We start from the raw sequence: 21,480 nt of genomic DNA, 5'->3' as shown, positions 1-21,480 counted from the left end.
TGAGTTTAGTATGATGAATACAGGATAAATACTCGGCACTGCGACGACAAAATTTCAATAAGTACTATTAAACCTTTTTGAAACATTCATAGTCGAACACGAGGAATTCACAGAATACCGTCTCTTCAAAGCATTTTGTTTTCTCTCTCCATACAACATGTGAGCAGGTTGACGGCATGAGAAGAGAGAGACCAACACATTTACTTTTACTGCACAAGCACTTATGTTTCTCAACGTGAGAACACGTCACCACTTGACCTCATTTCTGAACAGCACCTGCTTCTCGTCTGAGGTCCCTGCATCCAAAATCGTGTTGATTCACTGTCTGTTTACCTGCAAAACTCCTGTAAAGTGTAGACAGTACTGACAGTGCAGCCACTCATCTTTATCGGTTTAAACTACCTCTGTTTTCACCTCTAAGCTTTGCCCTCCTCAGAGGATTAATGCAGTTATAACACATTTTAACACCTGTAGAATTGTTATGTTTTTCTAGACACTGTGTTGATTTAAATGATTTAGTGAAACCATGTTACTGTGTCGAAGCATTTCATCATGGAAAATAAAGTGCACTGAAAGTGAACAGAAGTGTTCCTATTCTGTAATCTTAGTGCTGCTATTGACTATTGTGTTTTTTTTCATACTATATATGGAGTAAATAGAAATGTATATCTAAAATTTCTAATGTATATAATTTTCAAACAAAGTGAATATCAGTCTGACAACATGACTAACAACAAAGTGACAGTTTCAATGTTGTGGAATACTTAAAGCGTATTTAACCAGTCCTACAAGTTTGCCAACATTTACAGTTTCACCAAAGTGTAACAAGACGAGCAGGAAGGAAGTTTTCTCATAACCTCACTTCATAGGAATCTTTGAGCCTGATGGCAGCATCGACTCTGCTCTCTGAAGAGGACCTACTTTGTCCTCAATGCTCTGAGATTTACTGCCTTCCTGTTCTCCTAAAATGTGGCCACAATATTTGCAAGGTTTGTTTACAGAAATTCTGGGAATGGAGAGGATGTCGAGAATGTCCTGTGTGTCGCACTGTGTCTGCCCCTGGGAGGCCTCCTATCAATTTGGCACTAAAGATAGCTGCGGACGAATATCAGGTGCAAAGGACCAGCAGCAATCAAGAAGTTTGTTTTTTTCACAATGAGAAGCTGAAGATTTTCTGTCACAATGATGAAGAGCCCATTTGCCTCGTCTGTCAGACATCAAAACAGCATAAAGTTCACGAGTGCTGCCCGGTAGAGGAGGCGGCCCAACAGAAAAAGGTAGAGTAAAAATAGGAACTGGGAAAATAACAGGGGGATTTACTGTAGATACACTCTAACACACAAAACACAGAATTCAATTAGTTCTCAGTGAGCATAGATTTGTTTTTACTGGGCTTCTAGTTTATATGTCAGTTGTTTTCACAGTTAATAGATTTATCATTTTGTCCGTATAATGTCAGAAAATATTGGCCAATGTCCTTCAGTTTCCCAAATTCCAAGGTGACATCTTCAAACTGTCTAAAACTGTAGTTTTAGTGTACAATGATATGAAGCATGAAAGCAGCAATAAAGGTGACAATAAAGATAGTTGCTTATTACTTTTCTGTCAATTGATTAATTGTTTCATCTCCATTTCAACCGTTTGTGAACATTTCAGACAGAAATTTCAGCCATGTTGGAATCCTTGAGAAAAAAGCTCAGAATATTCAACAAGACGAAGGAGCACTGTGAGGAAACAAAAAACTATATCCAGGTAGAAGTCAACACATTCACTGTGTCCATCATCACATGAGAAGCCTTTTGTTGTACCTCTCGTACTCATGACGTCCAGCCCACAGACAAACCAAATCCCTCAGCGTGGTACTCAAACTTTCCTTTTGTTTGCTGCCAAAAATAACCAGCTCCCCTCAACATTACAGACCCAAGCTCATCAATGTGAGGAAACAATTAAGGAGGAGTTTGAGAAGCTACACCTGTTCCTTAGAGAGGAGGAAAACACTAGACTGAAGGCGCTCAAACAGGAAGAGGAAATTAAGAGCCGGGTGATGTGTGAGAAGCTGGAAAACATCAAGGACCAGATTAAAGCCCTTTGTTCTACCATCAGTGACACTGAAACAGCCCTCAGAGCGAAGGATTTACCATTTCTACAGGTGCGCTTACAGCCATTATTTACACACTAATTTCCAATAGTTTTACACCGTGATGTGAACATAACTCTACACCAAACGTTTCGTTAATGAGATCCATTTCCTCTCTTTCTGTGATTTAAGGACTATAAGCAGACAAAGAAAAGGTATGTTTCACTCAGTACCTGCTAAAAGTAGCACAAACTGTCTCCAGAAGTTGTAATGATTTCAACATGTTTCAGGGTCAAATGCAACATTCGAGAGCCAGAGTGCATCAGAGATATCTTGATCGACTCTGCAAAGCATCTGGGATTACTGAAGTTTGGAATTTGGAAGAAGATGGCCAACATCGTCACATATGGTGAGTGGACAGACTACGGCCTCCAGCAAGTTAAAGTTTACTATGAAGTCTTTTTAATGCCTCGAACTGTTGTTTACACTTTTAGTTCCCATCACTCTGGATCCAAACACAGCACAGTCCAACTTAAAGTTATCTGAGGAGTTGACCCAGGTGCAATACAGCAGTAAGCAGCTCCTACCTGACAATCCTGAGCGCTGCACCAGTCGTGTGTGTGCGCTGGGAGCAACTGGCTTCACATCTGGAAAGCACAGCTGGACCATAGAGGTGGGCCGAGGCAAAGACTGGTACATCGGAGTGGCCCAAGAGTCAATCAAAAGGAAGAGCACCGTCTTCCTCAACCCGGCTGAGGGCTTCTGGGTGATCGGCCTGTGCAATGGAGACTCGTTCTGGGCTCAGACCTCGCCTCGCACCAAGCTCACGTTGAAGCAGAAGCCCGAGACGATTACTGTAAAGCTGGACTATGACAAAGGGAAGGTAGTTTTCCTCAACGCTGCCAATTTGACAACAATATACACGTTCAGTGACAGATTTACAGAGAAGATTTTCCCCTACTTCTCCCCTGGATTGTACGAAGAGGGGAAAACCTCCAACCCACTGACAATCTGTCCCCTGACAATAAAAGTAGATGTAGAGTAGATTTATACAATTGACACGTGGCTCTGTGGGAGTGCGTTTTATAATGGACAAAAATAAGGGACAAAATGCACAGTTTAAATAATGATCAATCTGTGCTGCACTCATGAAATTCAGCAGCAAATTGTATGACATCACACTGTAACATACTGAATATTTGATCAAACGAGACGACTAACATTTTCAAATATTTGAATTGTTTAATCTTGTTCAGAATAAAGTCTTCAGTTCTGTTAAATTGTAGAGTGAATTTGGTATCATTAACTGTCCTCTTGGTGTTTTGGTTTCCTCTGTGTTGCCATATCTTTCAGTTTAGAGTCCAGTTTCCTTTGCAGATAGGCTTTTTTGTTGGGGTCCATGGTTTTGTCTTTCTTCCCACTCCCAGCATAAAGAACGCCCTCTTTGCTTATTCTCATCCGTGCGTGAGACTTGGCTTTATCTCCGCAGCCGTGAACCTAAGAAAGGGTTTACAACATGATCAATACCATTCCAGGTCTATTACTAAATATCACCCTACAGCTTCAAAGCCTAATAAAAACTCAAGCCAAAACAATCCCGTCTTACCTCTGGTATATGATGACTGAGACAATACTGCCTATTGCAGAACAGGCAAAGCTGCCCCAGTGTGAGCACGGAAGCTTTACACTTGACAAAACTGCACACAGAGTCCGCCTTCATGACAGCGCTGAGAAGCATGTCGAAGTCATCATCCGGAGTTGCGGCAGCGGCAATTTCGCAGGCGCCTGCCTTCGTTCGGCTCTTTCCTGGGAGATAAATGGTAGAGCTGAATTGATGCAAACATATCAGAGCAGACAGATTAAAAAAAAAAAAACAACCTACAAACCTTTAGCTGACTTGGACTTCTTTGATGACTGGGCCTGAGCTTGTGGGATGTTCTTCTGTTGCTGTTTTTGTTGAGCAGTTTCTTCCCTTTTCTGCTGCTCCCTCTTCATTCGCTCCAAATGTAAACTTTTCAGGTCTAACGGAGGTTGACGCAGCAGCTCCATTTGGGGATTTGGGGCCGTTTTCTCTTCCTCTTCATCAGCTTCTTCTTCCTGTGTTGGCTCCTCAGCTGGTGTTGAAACCAGGGGCCTGGACACAGTGATGCACCTGTCTTTCCCCTCACCTTTACTCTCATGCACGAGGCCCAACTCTTCAGCGATCTGGTGGACCAGCAGGCGGTCATGAGAGTTAAAAGATGACGGAAACTGCAGCTCACTCTGTTTTAAGTCCTTTATATAGCGCTCCACCTGCTCTCTGATCTCAGTGGATCTGTCCTTCTGCTCATTCTCTGTCAGTGCTGTTATGAGGGACTTTGTGTGCTTCTCTGTAATGGAAGTATTTTCATAACTGCTGCTACCAGTGGATTTTTGCCCTTGCTTCGCTTTGCTGGGAGGCTGATCTTTACTTTTCTGTTTTTTGGACATGGAGCTGCTGGCAGACGTATTGGCCTTGGTGTCTTTGTGGTCACGGGTGTAGTTCTGTGGCACGATGTCTTTCATGTACTCAAATGCTGTTCTGACCTCGCCAAACTCACTCATATGATTGACGAGAGACTTAAGGAAAGCGTGATTCTGGACAGTTTGGGTGTCGCACACTACGGCGATGTGACGCCTCGCACGTGTGACAGCCACATTAATCCTTCGGTCCTCCGCCAGAAATCCAACTTCCCCTAAAATATAAGAATGTACACACACAAACTGATGCCACTTATGTTCATGGTGCAGCAGGGAAAGACATCACCTCAACACTACGGTACAATAAATTACCTTTTCTATTGGATCGAACCAACGACAACACCACAGCCTCTTTCTCTCTGCCCTGAAATCCGTCCACTGACTTTATCTCCAGCTCTGGATGTCTCGCAGAAAGCTTCTGACGCAGAAGATCAACCTTTGCAGAGATAAACACATTAAAAACCACATCCTAGTACACTTTACATTTTCATTTATTCTATTTACTCGGAAAGTTTAGCTCTCACTTATTTAAATAAAGTTTTGCATTATTGATACAACACAGCACAGTAGTAGCAGTTGATTAGATGTATACTTTACAGTACATTTCTGCAATCAGTGACTTACTTGTAGATTATAAGGAGCAATAACAGCTATGTCTTTAGCTTTAAGCCCAGCATCAGTCAAGGCCTTTATGTGCAGTTCGACAATGTCTACCTCACCTGAGGATACATTAAACATACTGTTAGATCCCACAACACACTAGCTGTGATTAAAATGTGTTTCTTTACAATAAAAATGACTAACCTTGATTGCCTTTGGACTGCTCATCTGTCACCTCCATCTCACTCAGGCCGCAGCCCGCTGTGTCGATCAGAAGCAGCGGTGTGCTGGTCTCTTCAACACAGGACACTCCTGGGAGATCTCTTTGGCATCAAAGACACAGTTACTTTGATGAGTTATCATTCACTGTAAAACAATCAGTGAGACACTTTCCATCACAAAGCTCACACTCACTTCAACAAATGTCTCTCCACAGAGCTGTGAGCTCTCAGTCTTCCCTGGTACATCTCTTTGGAGGCCCAATCCATGATGGCGCTGTTCATGCGGTACTGAACTGTTAGCATACGGACCACTGAGTCCCCATAAATCTGGATTAGTCTCTCCATAAGACTGAGAGACAAGCCTTTTGATGCCGCGCTGTGGAGCAGAAAAAGAGAACAATGTGTAGAAAACTATAGGAATATGTGGAAAGAAAAGAAGAAGTGCTAAAATAATCCTCAATCAGCTTCTTAATATGACCGATGAGGCCCTACAAGAACACTTTCTGCCAACAGTTTCCTTTCATTTCCTTTCCTTTCAATGTCATGTAAGATTTTCATGTTTCTGTTTTTGTCTGTGCTCTTCTCACTAGTATTTCTGTGCACAAATGAGGATGTTGTGATATCTGAGCTTAAATAACAACAACTGATGTTTTTCCCGACATGTAAATCTAAATTCTTCTTATTAGGTCAAAAATATTCAATGCTATAGAGAAATACTTCAGAAACCATGTTTTTAGAGGGTTTAAGGATATAGAGATCTTGAATGCTATTTGTCTATGAATGCATAAAAGAGGAAAACAGTTTTTTTACGTTTGTGATTTGATAGTAGGTGGTAGCTGCTTGTAGTCTCCAGCCAGAATACACTTGCGAGCTTTAAGCAGGGCGATCCAGCAGCTGCTCTCCAGGGCCTGAGCACACTCGTCTATCACCACCCAATCAAAATGCTCTGCTGGCAGGAACTTCAGAGGGCCGTCATCACAAGCACCTGCAGATGCAGACAAGTGCTCTCTGATTGCCTTTCATGCTCACTGCAAAGGCTGAATGACATTTTCTACACTCAAGGCCATTACTGACCTGTGTTGGTTGAGAGCACAACATCAGCACTTTTTAGGATCTGGCTTATGGCTGTCGCTTCCCTGGTTTTCAGCTCTTTTCTTAGCTCCCCTATTTCCCTTTTGCAGTTCCCCCGCTCTCCTTTCTCACGCATCTTCTTCATTCCCATCTTAAAAAGAAAATATATAAAATATTACAAATCATACAAGACGACACAAATTCTAGTCAGAGCACACACTTAAATACTTACAAAAACTTTATCGATGTCTTTACGGATGTCAGCAATGATGTTTGCATTGTCACTCTGAGCGAGGATGGCGTCTAGTGAATGTTTCTGTATTGACTCCAGCAGTCGGGCAGGGTGACCCAGCCTCAGGACCTTTGCTTTGCACTGGGCTAACCTCTCCACTAAATTATCCACAGCCACATTAGATGGGGCACAGCACAGGACCTGCACAAACACAGAATCCAAATATGAAAATGATCCTGTTCAGACTGAGATGCTGCAATGAAGACGGCAGCAATGACTGACAATGGCAGAAAACTGTAAGTGTGAATATTCTCTCCCACTGATTAGTCCAGTTACATTTACAATAAGAAAAATCATCTTTCTGCACCTTTTGGCCTTGTTTGACTGCTTGCAGGATGATCTCCACCACTGTGGTGGTTTTCCCTGTGCCGGGTGGTCCATGAATCACAGCCAGTTCTCTCTGAGACAGAGCAAAGGACACAGCTTCTCTCTGGGACTCATCCAGGTTCGAATTAACAAACTCAACTTTGTCTGATGAAACATAATAGTGAAAATTAGTCTGTATATTGAATGATTGATTTCCTAGGTGTTTAAAATCAGTGCAAACAGTACAGTGCGTATGTTCTCTAAGCTACCACCAAGCACAGTTTCATAGAGCTATTAGAAATCCTATTTTCTGATAACATTTGATATACAGTGTAACTTACTTGGATGTGACTGAGAAGAAGGTTTTGAGTCTCCAAAGAGAACATTTATCAGATTTGCAGCTGGTCCATTGTATCCATTTAATGCATTCAAGGCTCTGCGAGCACAAAATACAAAGTGAAAATAAGCGGTTTTAACATTTCACAACCCCCTTGTATCTGTTTAACATGCTCAGCACAGACATTACAGATGTTACTCACTTTTTCATTCGCTTGTAGGTGACGTCATTTGCCAGCTTTAAGAGGTCGTAAAGAGCATCTGAATCAAAGCTGAGGCCATCCTTTGAATCATCAAAGGCCACACTTACAGAAGCTTGGCTGACCCTCGTCACTATTCCTGTGCCGACCTGTGAGGCTGCGGTGCATCCGCCAGTGTCATATAAGCCCACTATGTCCCCTGTGGCAAAAGAAATAAACATCGCATTATGTAAAATATGAAACTAGAGTCACAAAACCCCACAGATCTGATGTGATACTTTTCCATCTCACCAGGTCCAAAGCTGTTGCTTGGCAGAGATGAAAAACCAAGATGCTTTCGTGGCTCGAGGACGATGACTGTGCGACCATACAGGCCAGTGGACTGACTTCCTATCTGCAATTTCAGCAGGCAAACACCTTTATTTTGAAGATCCTTGAGAGATACATTCTCCTGCCATACCCTGAGGACACAAAAAAAGACAATGTCATTTTTATGTGATAGCTATAAATAATGAGACTGTTTTCATATCTCATAAAATAAACATTGTAGGAAAAGTATCAAAAACTTATTTACCTATTTATCCAATTTGACACATATTTCATAAATTCATAACAGAAAGCTTTCATTAGAAACTGACAGTGTGGGGCTAGAAAGACTTGGGCATTTCCCTGACAGGGAGAGGCTGCTGAATGGCATTATGGGAAGTGTAGGATCCAGTATTTTTGGAGCTTGACCCATACCAGGGGTTTTTATTCTGTCTCTTCCTTTGGACATGCAGAACAGCGTTGCTGGATTACCCGTTTACAGTGAAGTACTACAGTCTGGATGTTATTTTACATACCTGGTCTCCTCTATTTCAGCCTCCCTCTCCTCCTTTAGAAGCTCGAGTGTCTTTGACACAAATTGTTCAACCGCCATCACTCACTAAGAGGACCAAAAATATAATCAGTGTTAAGAGCACAGATCAAAAACAGCATTGCTTCCCTGAAGCTACAGACAACAGGTCCCCCCTACTAACCACAGTATGTAATACCACTCTGGGTCACATTTGAATGATAAAAACTGATGTTGTAATTTATGGACACATTAGTTCTCTCATTAATGAGGGTGAATCTCACCAATGGTGTAACAGACTACATTTAATCATATACTGTACTTAAGTACAGTTTTGACTATTTCCATTTATGCTACTTATACTTCCAGAACCACTACATTTCAGAGACAAATTTTATACATTTGACTCCTTTTTACTTTAACCATGCACCTAAACCATAAAACCATGCATACACAGTAATGGGTCAAAAGTACAATGTAGTCACTCTGCTGCTTACTAATGAGTGCTAAATGATACTTTGGTTAAATCTTACTGATATCATTTTGTACTAAAATTGGGGGACTTTAAATCCTGCTTTTACTTTACGCTACCTGAATATGTCTTCCACCACTGACTCCCACAGGCCCTAAATATGTTGTTAACGTTTGGGATAATACTAAAATACGAACAGGGTAATGCTTAGGAGTTTAAATACGTGTTAAAGTTTCCTTATGTCCAGAAATGCTGACATGCTAACTTGCTAACCACACTGCACTGACAGTTAGCAAGCGACAGCAACACTCACCAGTTAATGTTTGTTATCTGAGCAGATACCTGAAGAACTGGGGACAGAAAAGCAGATGTTAACCATGCGGACCAATCTGTAAACTCCTTGATAATATCCCCTGAGACATTACACCAGTGGGTTTGTTCCACTCATGCTGTCTTCTTTAGTTGTGCTAGCTTGTTAGCATGCTAGCTACACCGCCACCTAGCTGCTCGGATGACTTCCGGTCTCTCACTTAAAGGGGCCGCACGCGTTTTATTTTGAAAAACACACACAAGGCGGAAGTGACCCACAGCTCCAGAAACACGTTGAGCTAAGTTGTCAATCAAAGTGGCACCAGCCCGCTGCACAGTCAAAGCCAGTGTGTTTGCCATAAATTCAACTTGCGTGTGTTAGCAGTATGGACGGAGCCGTTTTGGCTCGTTGATCGGTGTGATTTGAAACCGCAGGAGGAAATGCAGCTTTACAATCTGCCAGATCTCAGTCAGGAAGGGATCACTTGCACTGCAAACCTACAGACCTGAGCTAACCCGTTTTTATTCAACTGATTCACGACTCCTTTTCATTGCATTTTTGGAGATGAGAACGACATTGTTCCTGCTGCACGCCATCTCATGCTGCTGGTGGGTCGGTGCAACACTTTCAAAAACTGATGTAAAGAAGTCGCATAAAGCTGAGGCCGAGGTGAGTAAGTTCAGGTCTTTACCTTGAAATGGGTGTGGGCTGTGTGTGCTGTCAGGTCATACAAGCCCTCCTCTGTTTACCTGGTATGTCACTGGGCCTACCTGAATGCTCCTGTTCCCATCTGTCCAGTCATGATCATGGATGTGTGTCACTGAAATGGGCTCTTTCCTCTTCGATGTCACTGTTTAGACATCTCCAGCTGAACTGTCTGCTTTGGAGAGAGGCCTTGTTGTGTCAGACCCGCACTGGAAAGACATAGTGAAGGAGGAAAAGAGATACTGTGCTCACATCAAGAGAACATTTCAAGGACAAGTGCTTGGATATGTCACACCTGTAAGTCTGAAACAGATTTGCCCAAGTCTGGCTTAATGCATAAGTAAGAGTCAAACTGGTTGTAAAGGGATCTGTCACTTTGAAGACGGGGGGACATACTGTGCAAAAATGCACCAGAAAGTTCATCTGAATCTAACATGAGTTCATGAGTCTTTGAGTTGGCCAAATGATTCTCTCAAATCTCCCAAAGTGAGACTTTTATTTGCTAAATTGTTTTTTTGTTCCATCATCTATGCACAGTAACACAAAGAGGCAATTTCACACTAATAAGACTAACATTGGTAAAACTGTTACTATTAGTCCTTTAATTATCTGTCAAATCTTATCCGTTATCATTGTCATTTATCTCAGTTTTCAAGCAGACATGTCAAACATATGTTGATTTGAACATGAACATGTGAAGCTTTTCTTTGTCCTGTATGATAAATAAGTTTAAGATCTGTGAGTTATGATTTGGTTGTTGGCAAAACGAGCTATTTCAACATATCGTTTTTGGCTCTGGGAAATTATGGTGGCTATTTTTCACTAATTTGTAGTCGGTTAATTAAGAAAATGACCAGCAGATCAATCAACAATGAATGAAATAACTGCTTCTTGTGGCCTTTAAATTTAGACATCACCCTAATGTGACAGTCTCTTGCACAGTATGAGTAGGAAGTCACTTTAGGGCAGTATGTGGAGGAGGAATGACTGCAGCGATCGGCAACTCCTTCAACGCACATATAGACGTGTAGGTCTTGTGTTAAGACTGACTTGATAAAGCATGAACCTGTCCCCATGTGTGGGTTGTTTGGACTCATTATGTCTAAATCTTATTTCTCCAGTGGAATTCCCACGGCTATGATATTGCCAAAGCGTTCGGCCCTAAGTTAACTTCAGTGTCTGCAGTGTGGCTTCAGCTCCGCCGACGAGGACCTGAAACCTTTGACGTTACAGGACTCCATGATCATGACCCAGGTAGGGGACCCACACCACCGGCAGTCAAGTGGAAAGTTTTATAACCTTTGTCAGTTATTAAAAGTGTCACAACAGATGACTAATGTATTTAATAGGGGTCTTTTTGTCTTTCCAGGCTGGGTCAAAGCTGTGCGCAAGTCTAACAAAAAAATCAGGATGGGTGAGTCGACTCAGATCTGTTAACGTGGGTCAGTGCAGGCTCTCCTGCTGGGTCATTTATTTGAGCTGCTTCATTTCTTTTACCCTCAGTGCCTCGGCTGTTATTTGATGGCTGGTCTTACCAGGACTACATGAGCGTGCTGGGGAGTGAGGATGAAATTGAAGAGCTGGGAAGTGAGCTGGTGGATGTTGCAAAGGTAATCATGCGCCGTGTTTAGGTTGAACTCCGTTGCAGCGGTGTTGTGTTTATCCTGTGTCTGTCTAATGAAGCTGTGGCCTTGCAGACCGAAGGCTTTGATGGTTTCACTTTGGAGCTGTGGAGCCAGCTGGGAGGTAACAAAAGAAAGTGAGTTATTCTGCTGACACGACTGCATTATTACTCAGACCATCGCTTCCTTGCCTGAGACGATTCAAGAGGGAAATACATATAATTGAGCATGTGAAATCTTCTCTGTACAGGGAGCTGGTCCATCTGGTGAAACACATATGTGAGACTTTGAAGGCAAAAAGATTAGACTGCATCCTTGTCATTCCACCTGCTGTGACGAGGTGATTAAAATCAGTTTACCTTCAACAACTAGAAATGTGAAAAACAAATCCCAGGAATTGTTACTTACTCTTCTTTTTTTCCTTTTCCACCATCATCAGTACGGGGCAGCCGGGCATGTTTGGCAGGGAGGAGTTCGAGCAATTGGCGCCTGCAGTCGATGGATTCAGCCTCATGACGTACGACTACTCCAGCGGTGCCAGGTGAGTGTCACAGACAAGTCATGTCCATAGATTCATTGTGAAAGAAATGTTTTCTGTTTTTTGGTAAAGATGTGATTGGGGTAACTGACAGCTACAAGAGGATTCACAGCATTCATGTAGATAATATCTGAGTTATGTGGTTTTTTTTTGTCTTTTTCTTTTTTAATAGGCCGGGCCCAAGCTCTCCCCTGCCCTGGATTAGAGACTGTGTCCTCCAGCTTGCACCCAACACTGAGTGGAGGCAAAAGATCCTGCTTGGACTCAATTTGTATGGCCTTGATTTTTCAAGCCAGGGAACAGAACCAATCCTGGGGGCAAGGTAAGATAATACTGTGACTACTGGGGTACTTGAAAATTTAAACTTAAAATGCTGTCTTGCATTTTAGCAATTAAAGCTTTATGTGTTTCGGCAGAGTACTCCAGTGGTTTAGCATTGAGCTAAACTTTGTTGGATTTATGATGGATGTTTCTGGACGTTATTTTTCCCCCTGGAAACAGATTTTTAGCTCTTTATTCTGATTGGTGCGCTAAAATGTGTACCTTTACCTTTTTGTAACTAAGCCCCAGCCTCGTCAAGCCAGTGAGAAAACCAACACAGACAAAGAAATCCCACATGAAAAAAACAAAACTTTGGAAAGTTCTGTGTCATACAATAGCAATAAGCCAAGAGGAGTCTTAGTAAAAGGCTCCTTAATAAAAATAGGGGCCATTAATGCCGTCTGAAACTTGATTTCCTGCAGGTACATTGAGATTTTGCGAGAACACAGACCAAAACATCTCTGGGATGAATATTCTGGAGAGCATTACTTCGCTTACAAGAGGTACTGACTTTATAACGCTTACAGCCTACAAATTATGGCTGAAATTTAAAACTTCAAACAGCATCTTTTAACAAGCCCTGTTCCATTCATTTCAGGAACAATGCAGCTAAGCATGTGGTGTACTACCCATCACTGAAGGTAAGTCTTTTTTTTCACATTTTATGCATAATCACAGAGCAACATAGATCCTTTTTGAGACCAATTTTCCATTATTACCTCTAAATTAAATTACATTTTCCATTATTGTTTCCATTAAGTTTAGTGCGATCTTCAGGAGATTAACATAATTTAAATTATCTTGCAGTCAATCTACCTGAGGATCTCTTTAGCTACCGAACTGGGAACAGGAATTTCCTTGTGGGAATTGGGACAAGGACTGGACTATTTCTATGACCTCCTATGAGAGTTGCACTTGATAGTGAAGACTGTGGATGATCAGCACATGGATTTTTTTTTTTTCTTTCTCCACAAACATGACTGACCAAAAATTGAAGAGCTGTATGCAGGTATTACTTTTGTTTGTCATTTCTGAGTGAGTGAAATGAGCTTGAACTCATTAAAAGGGGTCGTTGACAGGATTTCAGTTAATACTTAACTGGTTTGAGGGTCAGGGAAGAGTTGAGAAATCTGTGATTTGTGGATTCAAACAGTACTTGCAGCAGACAGCAGGTACTTCAATATGTTGTTTTCCTTTTTAATTGATGAAACCAGCTTACAGTTCAGTGCAGTAACACATCTCCATTCAACAGAGAGTGCATGATCATCAGTATGTATTAAATGATGGGTTATATTCTTGTCGTGAGGCCTTCAGAGTTCACGAGCCACAAACATCTGCAGACCACATTGAGACGTTTTCTGCAGGTTTGCGCCTCACGTCATTTTTCATAAATGTTTCTGCGCTCGGATGCAGCTTTACTTGCTGTGAAGATGCATCCTTTTCTGGCTTTGAACATCTGCTACTCAAGTTTTCTCATTTCATTCATTTCCAAATCAAGACATTTGATTGTGTGGTTTTTATTAGGTTTATAATAACTGCATTGACCAGTGATGATGTATTTACAGTGTTGCCAAACATCTGTTCTGACTCAGCATCTTCCAATATTTCTCTGAGGTGAATGTTTTGTTTAATTACATGAATATACACATAAACAATAAGCTGTTTAATTTGAGTGCATCTGATGTTAACGGTTTCTGTTTTTACTTGGCACTACAGAGCAGGATCAGATTATTTACAGCAAGTGAGGTTGACTGCATATTCTGACCAGTTATTAGGTGTCTGTCTATGACTACGTGCACAGCATCTTCTTGGCTGGCTGGAAAACAAAGAGATGAAACCAGTGTTAGTGTATTAGTAATGCAGATCAAGTATTTATGCTACCAAATGAGTATTTGTGCTCAGAAGATCAGCTCACCTGTGTAGGATCCACCGCTGTCTTTGACAAAGTCCTCCACGATCAAAGGTAGGTTGGCAAAGTCGGGGCTCCGCACCAGTTCGAACACTGACGGCTTTCAGAAAAAACAGTTACTGTTATTTAATACATTGAACAGATATTTTGCTATATTACCTTCATGTTTACTTGAGGAAGACTAACCCCCGTTAGACTGTAGCCACTGAAGATCCACTTCTGTCCCTCAGTGGCACAACACAGCGCCGACACTCCTTGTCCCACTGCACAAACGGGCTCTGCTCCCAGAGAAAAAAAAAACAACCTGCATCCAAGTCTCTACAGCGGACATGTAGGTTACATATTGACTGCTTTTAAAATCAGCCTCACACTCACTTTGGTGAGAGATGAAGTGTGTGAGGATGCGGTGCAAAGAGCCGCTGTGTGCCAGGTCATTCAGCGCTCCAGGGCAGTCTGGGATGAGCAGCGCCTGGTATCGGGCACCTGGAAAAGGTCATCATGACTTATCCGAGCAGAGTCCAAACAACGACAATGCACACAAAATGAAAAAATACTATCTGTTGTTTCTGAATGTAGCACTTGAAGCAGTTCAGCTTTGAAGAAGTTGATGTACTTTTTTTTTTTTATTTAATCAGGAAGTCTCATTAAGATCAAGATCTCTTTTCCAAGAAAGATCAGAGAACAAACAACAATCAGCGAAACACTTGGTTCTTACACTTACAGGTTGTATCCACATGGTTGAAAGCATTCACTTTAAGTAGCTTTAAATAAAAGCATCAGCTAAATAAATATAATTTAACAAAAACAGCAGGATGACCATGAAAGGAATATTCTTACCATCTATAGATTCAAGTTTGGCTGGTGTTGCGTAGGGTCTGACGTTAAAGTCCTGCACCCATCTAGCAGTGCTTTCGTCCACTCCGACAAAGTCTATCGGCTTCCCCTGCAATAACAAACAAAAACACTCATCTCACCTCAGCACGGTGTGCTAGTTTGCACTAAGGTCACAAGATTTTAAAAAATCTAAAGGTTTTATTTAAATGCCACCATTAGTTTACAGCACATATGTCAATATCACAGTTGGAGTGATCAACCAAAATATTTTAATATTTCCAGTATCATCACTGCAAACATGGCTCTGCTCTTCTACCCGCTTTCACACCGTTTTGGGTTAAAATGCATCATGTCAGCATCAGTGTGTTGGATGTCTCAATGATCCGCCAGTTGAAAACAACTGCTTTAAATTGATCTGAAGGACTCATTTAAGTGGGACATATCAAAATAGACTGCTGAATGGGCTGATCATTCTTTCTAATGGGGGAAAAAATCCATCATACTTATAGTAAAATCACATTCATACTTTCTGACTGTCAGATACCCATCTTTAAAGCGTGAGTAAAATTCAGCTAAGTAAAATTTTGATCGTTTTTTGTAATGTTTGCCGTGGACACCTCTGTGAAACCAAAACCTGGAGTCATTAGGCTAAGGACACTGATGGGACTGTGTACTGTGATGCAGTACCTCCAAACCAATAACCATGGTTATGTAACTACAACTAAAGAGGGCAAATAGGAAACACCTCTTCATATTGATTTGTAGTTTTTCTATTTCATATGAATATTTTTATGGAAAAGTCCAGGTGATGTGAGGCAGTGACTCTGCCACCTTAAAACTATTTTCATCGCCTGTCAGCAGAAATATTCACCTCAGACACACAGTCTTACCCCAGGTGTGGCTGTCTGGACGTTAAAGGCTGAGCAACAAAGGCTGAAGGACTGATGGAAAGACTTTGCTGAGACCCCTGAAGAAACAATAAAACACATCACTTTAAATATGAGAGAGCTCAGAAAACGCTGCATGTTAAGTTAGCTAGCTAGCATGACATGTCTGACCACAGAAAACAGGTTAATTAAATCAACAAGTAAACTCTAACTGATACAAAACTGTGTGGATAAACTCAGTATTTTGTCATTGTGTCATTAACTCCCTCATTAAACGATGATAAGTTAACAGGAACACAAGCCGATGGACCCACCTTGAGGAGACGCACTGGCCACTATCAGACAGGTCGGTTTGGCAGACATTTCATTTATTTTTGTAGTGCCCTAAGCATGAAATATTTGAGCTTGTTTGCAATGAATAATAAAGATAATTGTGGGTGAAATAATGCAGGAGAAATATGAGAGGAAGAGGAAGTACTGTCAGCTGACAACAACATCCGCTGGAAGATTTCAGAATAAAAGCTCATTAACAAGGGCGGGGGAAAATGCAATGTGGACAAAAAATGGCAAGCATTTTATTTGTATTTCAACAAGCAAATAATATATATATTCATTTTTAAATTAAAACTTTGGTAAACACTGTGTGACACATTAAAAAAAATAGATAAACAACATGATCAACACTGATTGCAAATGTAGCCACAGAATGCTGGTATTACATTTTCATTCACACATCAGTATTTTAACAGAAAAAGGAAGGCACTTAAAGCAGGCAGTGGGATTTTGCAGAAATAGAACAGTGCTGCTCAGCAGCATTATAGTATCCTTAGCGTGTGTGTGTATTTTGAAAATCTTGTAATAATTTGAATCAGCAAATTCACTGCATCCAGAACTGTGTAAAAACAATTGCGGCATTAAAATATCTAACCAAATATTTTATAGCTCTTGAAGTGACACATTTTGTGACATTAAACGTTTTTTAAAAATCAGTAAGGGTCTTCTTTTAAATTTCGATAAAGGCAGCAAGTAAACATCATCCCCACAAGCTGAAAGAAAAAAAAAAAAGAGACATGAGGAGCCCATTATTTCCACACTGACACATTAACAACCATTGTTCACAGTTCAACTGCAGGCATCTTGTATAACATTAAAATAAATGGTCAGTTAGACCTATATTTTCCTCAGTGGTTGGAACTTTACCTGTAGAAATGCAATCCCAATGCCTACTGCACTGAGAATATACAGCTGATTCAGGATGAAGTCCTCTAATTTCATAATGCAGCCTCCCTGGGAGCACAAGAAAGGGGAATAAATAAAAACATTGTCATAATTTGTGTTATTTATCCACAGCCAAATGGACAACTGTACCCACCTCCACCTTGTAGATGTTGGAGGGATGGTCCCTGAGGCCGCAGAGGTCAGTGGGAGTTTTACAGCAGCTATCAGGAACAAGCCGCTCATTCTCCTCTGCCTGGATCCACACACTGTCTCTCCAGTCTGAGGAGTTGTGACTGCCACAGCACTTAAACTGAGATGATGAAGTCAATGCAAAAGATAGGAACAAAAGATAGAAAAAAAAAACAAGACAATGGTGAGTAACACTGAACAGTATCTGATCAAACTAACTCTGAGTTTTCTCAGTCGTTACAGGCAGTTAGTGGCCTGTTTGTAAAATAGCTTTAAGCACACAGTATTACTTCCACACCTCCTGATGAAGTTTATCCACAGCCTGTGTGATGCTCTCCTGCCCCGGCTGCTCGTATTTCTGCTGCATGGTCACCTTCAGGTTCTGTCTGAGCTCCTCATCCAGCTGTTAGACAGGAGCAGCACTTCAGTGATTGCTCAGGCAAAAAAAATGTGTCACCTGCAAATCTCCTCCCATCATTAAAAATAGCGCCTGGTCAAGTTTCCTTCCTCCCCTGTAACATTCCTCTGTACCTGTGCAATGCCCACACATAACTCAAAACATATGAGCACAGATCATCTGACCTCACTCCTTGTTCCACATGAGCATTCTTCAAATGAATTTGCAAATAAAATAATTGTTTTGTGGCTTTACTGACAAAGTAGTGCAAAAGAGTGAAAACAAACCATTTTATATCAACCTGCTAAAGAAACAGTTTGATATCAAATGGAAACAGGTGACAGCAGATTACCTGGTAGCAGAAAGGGAAACACTGGAGCAAGAAAGGGAGGGAAGAAAGAGAGGTGTGAGAATGATGGGAAAACAGAACAAATGAAAAACATGCACAGAGAGGCATGCAGAGATGATTTCACAACAGAGAGTGCAGCAGCTCAGGCATTTCATGGGTGATACAAATGATGGAGAATAAGGAATGGAGTTTGAAGAAAAAAAGAGTGCAGGGAGTAGTACATGGTAGCTGGTTAAACCAATATATTAATTATGAGGAGCTGGTAAAGGAAACATCTGTATTGAAAATTAGATTATATTGGACTAATATCTGTAACTACGATTTGGTTAAATATATCGTATACAAACACATACGAACAGAAGGTAAAGCACTTTACCTCTTGGTAGTTAATGTAGGCCAGAACACCAGCAATGATTTCCAGCAGAAATATGCAGAGCAACAAGATCAAATACTGTGGAGGAGAGGCAAAGCATGGCTGTGAATGAATAAATCTGAGATAAAACATATGTATTGCAGCATTTTTCGTATGGTTTTTCAGTACATTTCTGTGCTAAAATGACATGACATTAGCAGTGAAAGCATGACAAACCACCCAAAACACACTCAGAGAGTAACTGATTAAACTGTGGCAAAGGAAGTCATTCATTATAAAGATCTTGGTGAATATGGAAATAGACATCTATGCTTCTGTATTACATCCTGCCACTGCCACTGCATCTGTCTGTCTGTCTGTCTGTCTGTCTGTCTGTCTGTCTGTCTGTCTGTCTGTCTGTCTGTCTGTCTGTCTGTCTGTCTGTCTGTCTGTCTGTCTGTCTGTCTGTCTGTCTGTCTGTCTGTCTGTCTGTCTGTCTGTCTGTCTGTCTGTCTGTCTGTCTGTCTGTCTGTCTGTCTGTCTGGCTCATGCACTCTTCAGCCCAAGCAGCCGCTTGTGATGCCCCTCATTCCTCTGGCATGAGCCGCACTCTAAATCTAAACTCTTAAAGACACACTCTGCATGACTTTGACTGTTATTTCTGACAGTCATGCCTGTCTGGCATAATGAGCTGCACTGAATGCAGGCAGACAAGAGAGAAGGTCACCAAGGATTAACTTTCAATACACGCAGACCAGGTTGTGTGTGTTTAAACAGCAACCTAAAAGTGTCTTTCCCTGGTTTCCTGATCCCACATAAACAAGGTTAATGCTTTGGTTGAGTGCAGTGAAACAACCAAGTTAAAAAAAAAAAAACATCTGTTCCAGGGTAGTGTTTTATGTGACTGAGGCACCTCACCACAATCAAAAGACTCTTCATCTCCTTCAGCGTTGCACAGCATCCGATTATCCCGGTCACTATCACAATGACCCCGGCAGCTATCAGGATAAAAGCTGAGGTTGCGTAGAAACTGGAGTTCAGTAAACTGATATAGTCGCTCTTTTCCACCAGAGTCCACACTCCCACTGCCAGAACGGCCCCTCCTGCCAGCTGAAAGAACGTACCGTTATCAGCTCAATTCAAAACAGATGCTCGTATCAAGAAATGCAGCACATCATCTTTAGCAGTTATAGCACAGATCCTAAAATGTGACAGTGATGCAACCAACATGATGCCTTATTTTTTAACTGTCAGCCTCAAGAGACATTCAGATGTGTTTGTGTTATCTGAGGCACATAAATCACAGTTTCATATCTGAGCGCATTAAGAAAATTAAAAAACTAAAAACTGAAAGAAATTAAGAAATTAAGCTGTGATACATTGTTGGATTGAAGTAAAGACTTTTTTTTTTACTCATTTTTTCCCACCTGCATCACTATTTATATATTGTAAACATTAAATGATATCATACATGTGGTTTAGAGAAACTATATGCAGCATAATATTGCGTAGTTCCGTTTTTTTTAACCATGAGAAACAATATAAACTGTGCGAGCTGAGATTCACTGTCATTAAATGCTGTAAGTTAAAGGTAGTTATTACCACAAATGGTTCTAACAATTATCACAGTATTCAATGGAGCTTTTAACAGAGGGTTTGTCATCTTAAATACAGAGAAAATCTGAACACTTCCTTGTTAACTTACCCAAAAAAGAATGTTAAAGAGAAAAAGGAGATATTTCAGACAAATTGTCCCACAAGAGTGTGTTTTTTCACCTTGAGCTTCCATTCTGAAATTAAAAAAAGAGGACATGTTGGCACACTGTAGGTTGTTGCACACACAGGAAGAGCATTATTAAATCATCGTTAAGAAATCTCTCCGGAGAAGGTTGGAGAGCACAGCTGAATCAAGAGAATGAACACCAGATGCTCAGAAAGGTCACACAGCACTGCTTTCATAGGATACTGAAGATTATCATCACACAACTTACTATCTTAATACGCACATGACGGCGAGCTAAAGCCTCTTAGTGCTGTATCTGATTGAGACTAGTCAGTTTCCATGTACACATGGAAGAAAGAGTTTCATTTTGCTTTAGTTCCAATTTTGGTGTAAAAGGTGATTTGCTGAGTGGAGTTCTCACTCACCTACAGTATGCATGTGCTCTTATGACAACATATTATCTGTTTTTGAGAGGTTTACATGTATTCTTTGAGAGACTTTAAATATTCATCCAGATATAAAATGTTGTTTCAAACTTGCAAAAACAGTTGGTACAACAGAGCAATGGGAAGAGCTCAAAGGTGAAATCAAATGTGTTGTGGGGAAAACATCTTTAACAATTTGTCACATGTCATTGAGCAGACAGATATACATGTCCCCCATCCCTGTAACTCAACCCGATCTTCTCACACCCCAGTGATATACTGTTGACTTTTAACGATTCACTTCATAAATTCGCCAAAGTCTGTTTTTATCTTGACCTGGATTGAGCTGTCCTCTGCTTATTATTTAAGAAAAAGCCGTTTTCCAGTCATGAGAGTCCATATGTGAAAGTGAGTGTCCAGCAAAATAAAATCCACTACTGGTCAGAATCAGAGTTATTTTTAACTCATTGTGTCATGGAAAAACTGCTCTCCCTTTCCGCTGAGACTAAAATACTCCTACCTGATTTTAGACGGTGGGCCTTGAAGGATGCAGATTATCGGGGTAACGTCTTCCCAGATCCCACCGGCCCAGTGTCAATGTGCTGCTGTCTTTGAAGGTTAACTGCAACAGTGTGAGTTCTCAGTTGACACTCAGACCCGAGCCTCCTACCAAAGCGCCTGAGTGTCTGTCCTCTTTTGGCACAACTGACAGCTCCACAAGCTATGCAGAGTACAGGGCTGCCCCCAGCTGGTTTCTCTCACACACACACACACACACATATGAGCACTATT

General features: G+C 41.2%; 5 protein-coding genes across 7 annotated transcripts; 2 read left to right on the top strand and 3 right to left on the bottom strand.

Moving 5' to 3' along the window:
* Positions 1 to 884: 884 nt before the first annotated feature.
* LOC139201940 (zinc-binding protein A33-like) lies at positions 885 to 3,283 on the top strand. Its single transcript, XM_070831390.1, has 6 exons — positions 885 to 1,277; positions 1,657 to 1,752; positions 1,919 to 2,149; positions 2,270 to 2,292; positions 2,368 to 2,486; positions 2,572 to 3,283. Exons 1-6 carry the CDS (start codon positions 885 to 887, stop codon positions 3,120 to 3,122), a joined length of 1,413 nt encoding a protein of 470 aa, XP_070687491.1. The 3' UTR covers positions 3,123 to 3,283.
* A 16-nt stretch (positions 3,284 to 3,299) lies between these two features.
* ighmbp2 (immunoglobulin mu DNA binding protein 2) lies at positions 3,300 to 9,381 on the bottom strand. 2 transcript variants are annotated; one of them, XM_070831388.1, is made up of 16 exons: positions 9,223 to 9,381; positions 8,445 to 8,527; positions 7,894 to 8,063; positions 7,606 to 7,801; positions 7,408 to 7,502; positions 7,068 to 7,231; positions 6,701 to 6,901; positions 6,472 to 6,619; positions 6,208 to 6,382; positions 5,591 to 5,773; positions 5,381 to 5,499; positions 5,201 to 5,295; positions 4,889 to 5,012; positions 3,964 to 4,791; positions 3,684 to 3,883; positions 3,300 to 3,574 (listed from the first exon to the last, which is right to left on the bottom strand). In XM_070831388.1, exons 2-16 carry the CDS (start codon positions 8,519 to 8,521, stop codon positions 3,380 to 3,382), a joined length of 2,970 nt encoding a protein of 989 aa, XP_070687489.1. In that variant the 5' UTR covers positions 8,522 to 8,527; positions 9,223 to 9,381; the 3' UTR covers positions 3,300 to 3,379. The 2 variants fall into 2 exon arrangements, with proteins under 2 accessions (XP_070687489.1, XP_070687490.1); XM_070831389.1 differs by lacking the exons at positions 7,894 to 8,063; positions 8,445 to 8,527; positions 9,223 to 9,381 and having other exon boundaries at positions 7,068 to 7,160; positions 7,606 to 7,732.
* A 131-nt stretch (positions 9,382 to 9,512) lies between these two features.
* Positions 9,513 to 14,087, top strand: chid1 (chitinase domain containing 1). The gene is made up of 12 exons (XM_070830382.1): positions 9,513 to 9,888; positions 10,078 to 10,221; positions 11,046 to 11,178; positions 11,294 to 11,338; positions 11,428 to 11,534; positions 11,622 to 11,683; positions 11,797 to 11,886; positions 11,986 to 12,087; positions 12,257 to 12,406; positions 12,828 to 12,908; positions 13,004 to 13,046; positions 13,213 to 14,087. The coding sequence occupies exons 1-12, from the start codon at positions 9,784 to 9,786 to the stop codon at positions 13,309 to 13,311; spliced, it is 1,161 nt and encodes a 386-aa protein (XP_070686483.1). The 5' UTR covers positions 9,513 to 9,783; the 3' UTR covers positions 13,312 to 14,087.
* On the bottom strand, positions 13,907 to 16,504 carry gatd1 (glutamine amidotransferase class 1 domain containing 1). The gene is made up of 7 exons (XM_070830383.1): positions 16,350 to 16,504; positions 16,039 to 16,115; positions 15,152 to 15,257; positions 14,690 to 14,797; positions 14,501 to 14,592; positions 14,321 to 14,414; positions 13,907 to 14,221 (listed from the first exon to the last, which is right to left on the bottom strand). The coding sequence occupies exons 1-7, from the start codon at positions 16,396 to 16,398 to the stop codon at positions 14,106 to 14,108; spliced, it is 642 nt and encodes a 213-aa protein (XP_070686484.1). The 5' UTR covers positions 16,399 to 16,504; the 3' UTR covers positions 13,907 to 14,105.
* A 110-nt stretch (positions 16,505 to 16,614) lies between these two features.
* Positions 16,615 to 21,371, bottom strand: cd151 (CD151 molecule). Of its 2 annotated transcripts, XM_070830874.1 has the most exons (9): positions 21,209 to 21,371; positions 20,246 to 20,330; positions 19,459 to 19,650; positions 18,565 to 18,639; positions 18,192 to 18,212; positions 17,741 to 17,845; positions 17,408 to 17,563; positions 17,236 to 17,322; positions 16,615 to 17,081 (listed from the first exon to the last, which is right to left on the bottom strand). In XM_070830874.1, exons 2-9 carry the CDS (start codon positions 20,327 to 20,329, stop codon positions 17,022 to 17,024), a joined length of 780 nt encoding a protein of 259 aa, XP_070686975.1. In that variant the 5' UTR covers position 20,330; positions 21,209 to 21,371; the 3' UTR covers positions 16,615 to 17,021. The 2 variants fall into 2 exon arrangements, with proteins under 2 accessions (XP_070686975.1, XP_070686976.1); XM_070830875.1 differs by lacking the exon at positions 18,192 to 18,212.
* Positions 21,372 to 21,480: the final 109 nt, after the last annotated feature.

Source organism: Pempheris klunzingeri, chromosome 5 (genome assembly GCF_042242105.1).
Source record: "Pempheris klunzingeri isolate RE-2024b chromosome 5, fPemKlu1.hap1, whole genome shotgun sequence".
NCBI lineage: Eukaryota > Metazoa > Chordata > Actinopteri > Acropomatiformes > Pempheridae > Pempheris > Pempheris klunzingeri.
This window is presented reverse-complemented; position numbering and strand designations above follow the sequence as displayed.

Coding starts and splice junctions, on each gene's coding strand:
- LOC139201940 (XM_070831390.1), top strand. CDS start 885: ATGGCAGCATCGACTCTGCTCTCTGAAGAGGACCTACTTTGTCCTCAA. Junction 1,278..1,656: donor AGGCGGCCCAACAGAAAAAG/GTAGAGTAAAAA, acceptor TGAACATTTCAG/ACAGAAATTTCAGCCATGTT. Junction 2,293..2,367: donor TATAAGCAGACAAAGAAAAG/GTATGTTTCACT, acceptor AACATGTTTCAG/GGTCAAATGCAACATTCGAG.
- ighmbp2 (XM_070831388.1), bottom strand. CDS start 8,521: ATGGCGGTTGAACAATTTGTGTCAAAGACACTCGAGCTTCTAAAGGAG. Junction 6,383..6,471: donor TGTGCTCTCAACCAACACAG/GTCAGTAATGGC, acceptor CTGCATCTGCAG/GTGCTTGTGATGACGGCCCT. Junction 4,792..4,888: donor GGTTCGATCCAATAGAAAAG/GTAATTTATTGT, acceptor CTTATATTTTAG/GGGAAGTTGGATTTCTGGCG.
- chid1 (XM_070830382.1), top strand. CDS start 9,784: ATGAGAACGACATTGTTCCTGCTGCACGCCATCTCATGCTGCTGGTGG. Junction 11,179..11,293: donor ACTCCATGATCATGACCCAG/GTAGGGGACCCA, acceptor TTGTCTTTCCAG/GCTGGGTCAAAGCTGTGCGC. Junction 11,684..11,796: donor CTGGGAGGTAACAAAAGAAA/GTGAGTTATTCT, acceptor TTCTCTGTACAG/GGAGCTGGTCCATCTGGTGA.
- gatd1 (XM_070830383.1), bottom strand. CDS start 16,398: ATGTCTGCCAAACCGACCTGTCTGATAGTGGCCAGTGCGTCTCCTCAA. Junction 16,116..16,349: donor GGCCAGTGCGTCTCCTCAAG/GTGGGTCCATCG, acceptor TTGTTTCTTCAG/GGGTCTCAGCAAAGTCTTTC. Junction 15,258..16,038: donor TCCAGACAGCCACACCTGGG/GTAAGACTGTGT, acceptor TTGTTATTGCAG/GGGAAGCCGATAGACTTTGT.
- cd151 (XM_070830874.1), bottom strand. CDS start 20,329: ATGGAAGCTCAAGGTGAAAAAACACACTCTTGTGGGACAATTTGTCTG. Junction 17,564..17,740: donor TGGATAAACTTCATCAGGAG/GTGTGGAAGTAA, acceptor TCATCATCTCAG/TTTAAGTGCTGTGGCAGTCA. Junction 17,082..17,235: donor TTGGGATTGCATTTCTACAG/GTAAAGTTCCAA, acceptor TTTTTCTTTCAG/CTTGTGGGGATGATGTTTAC.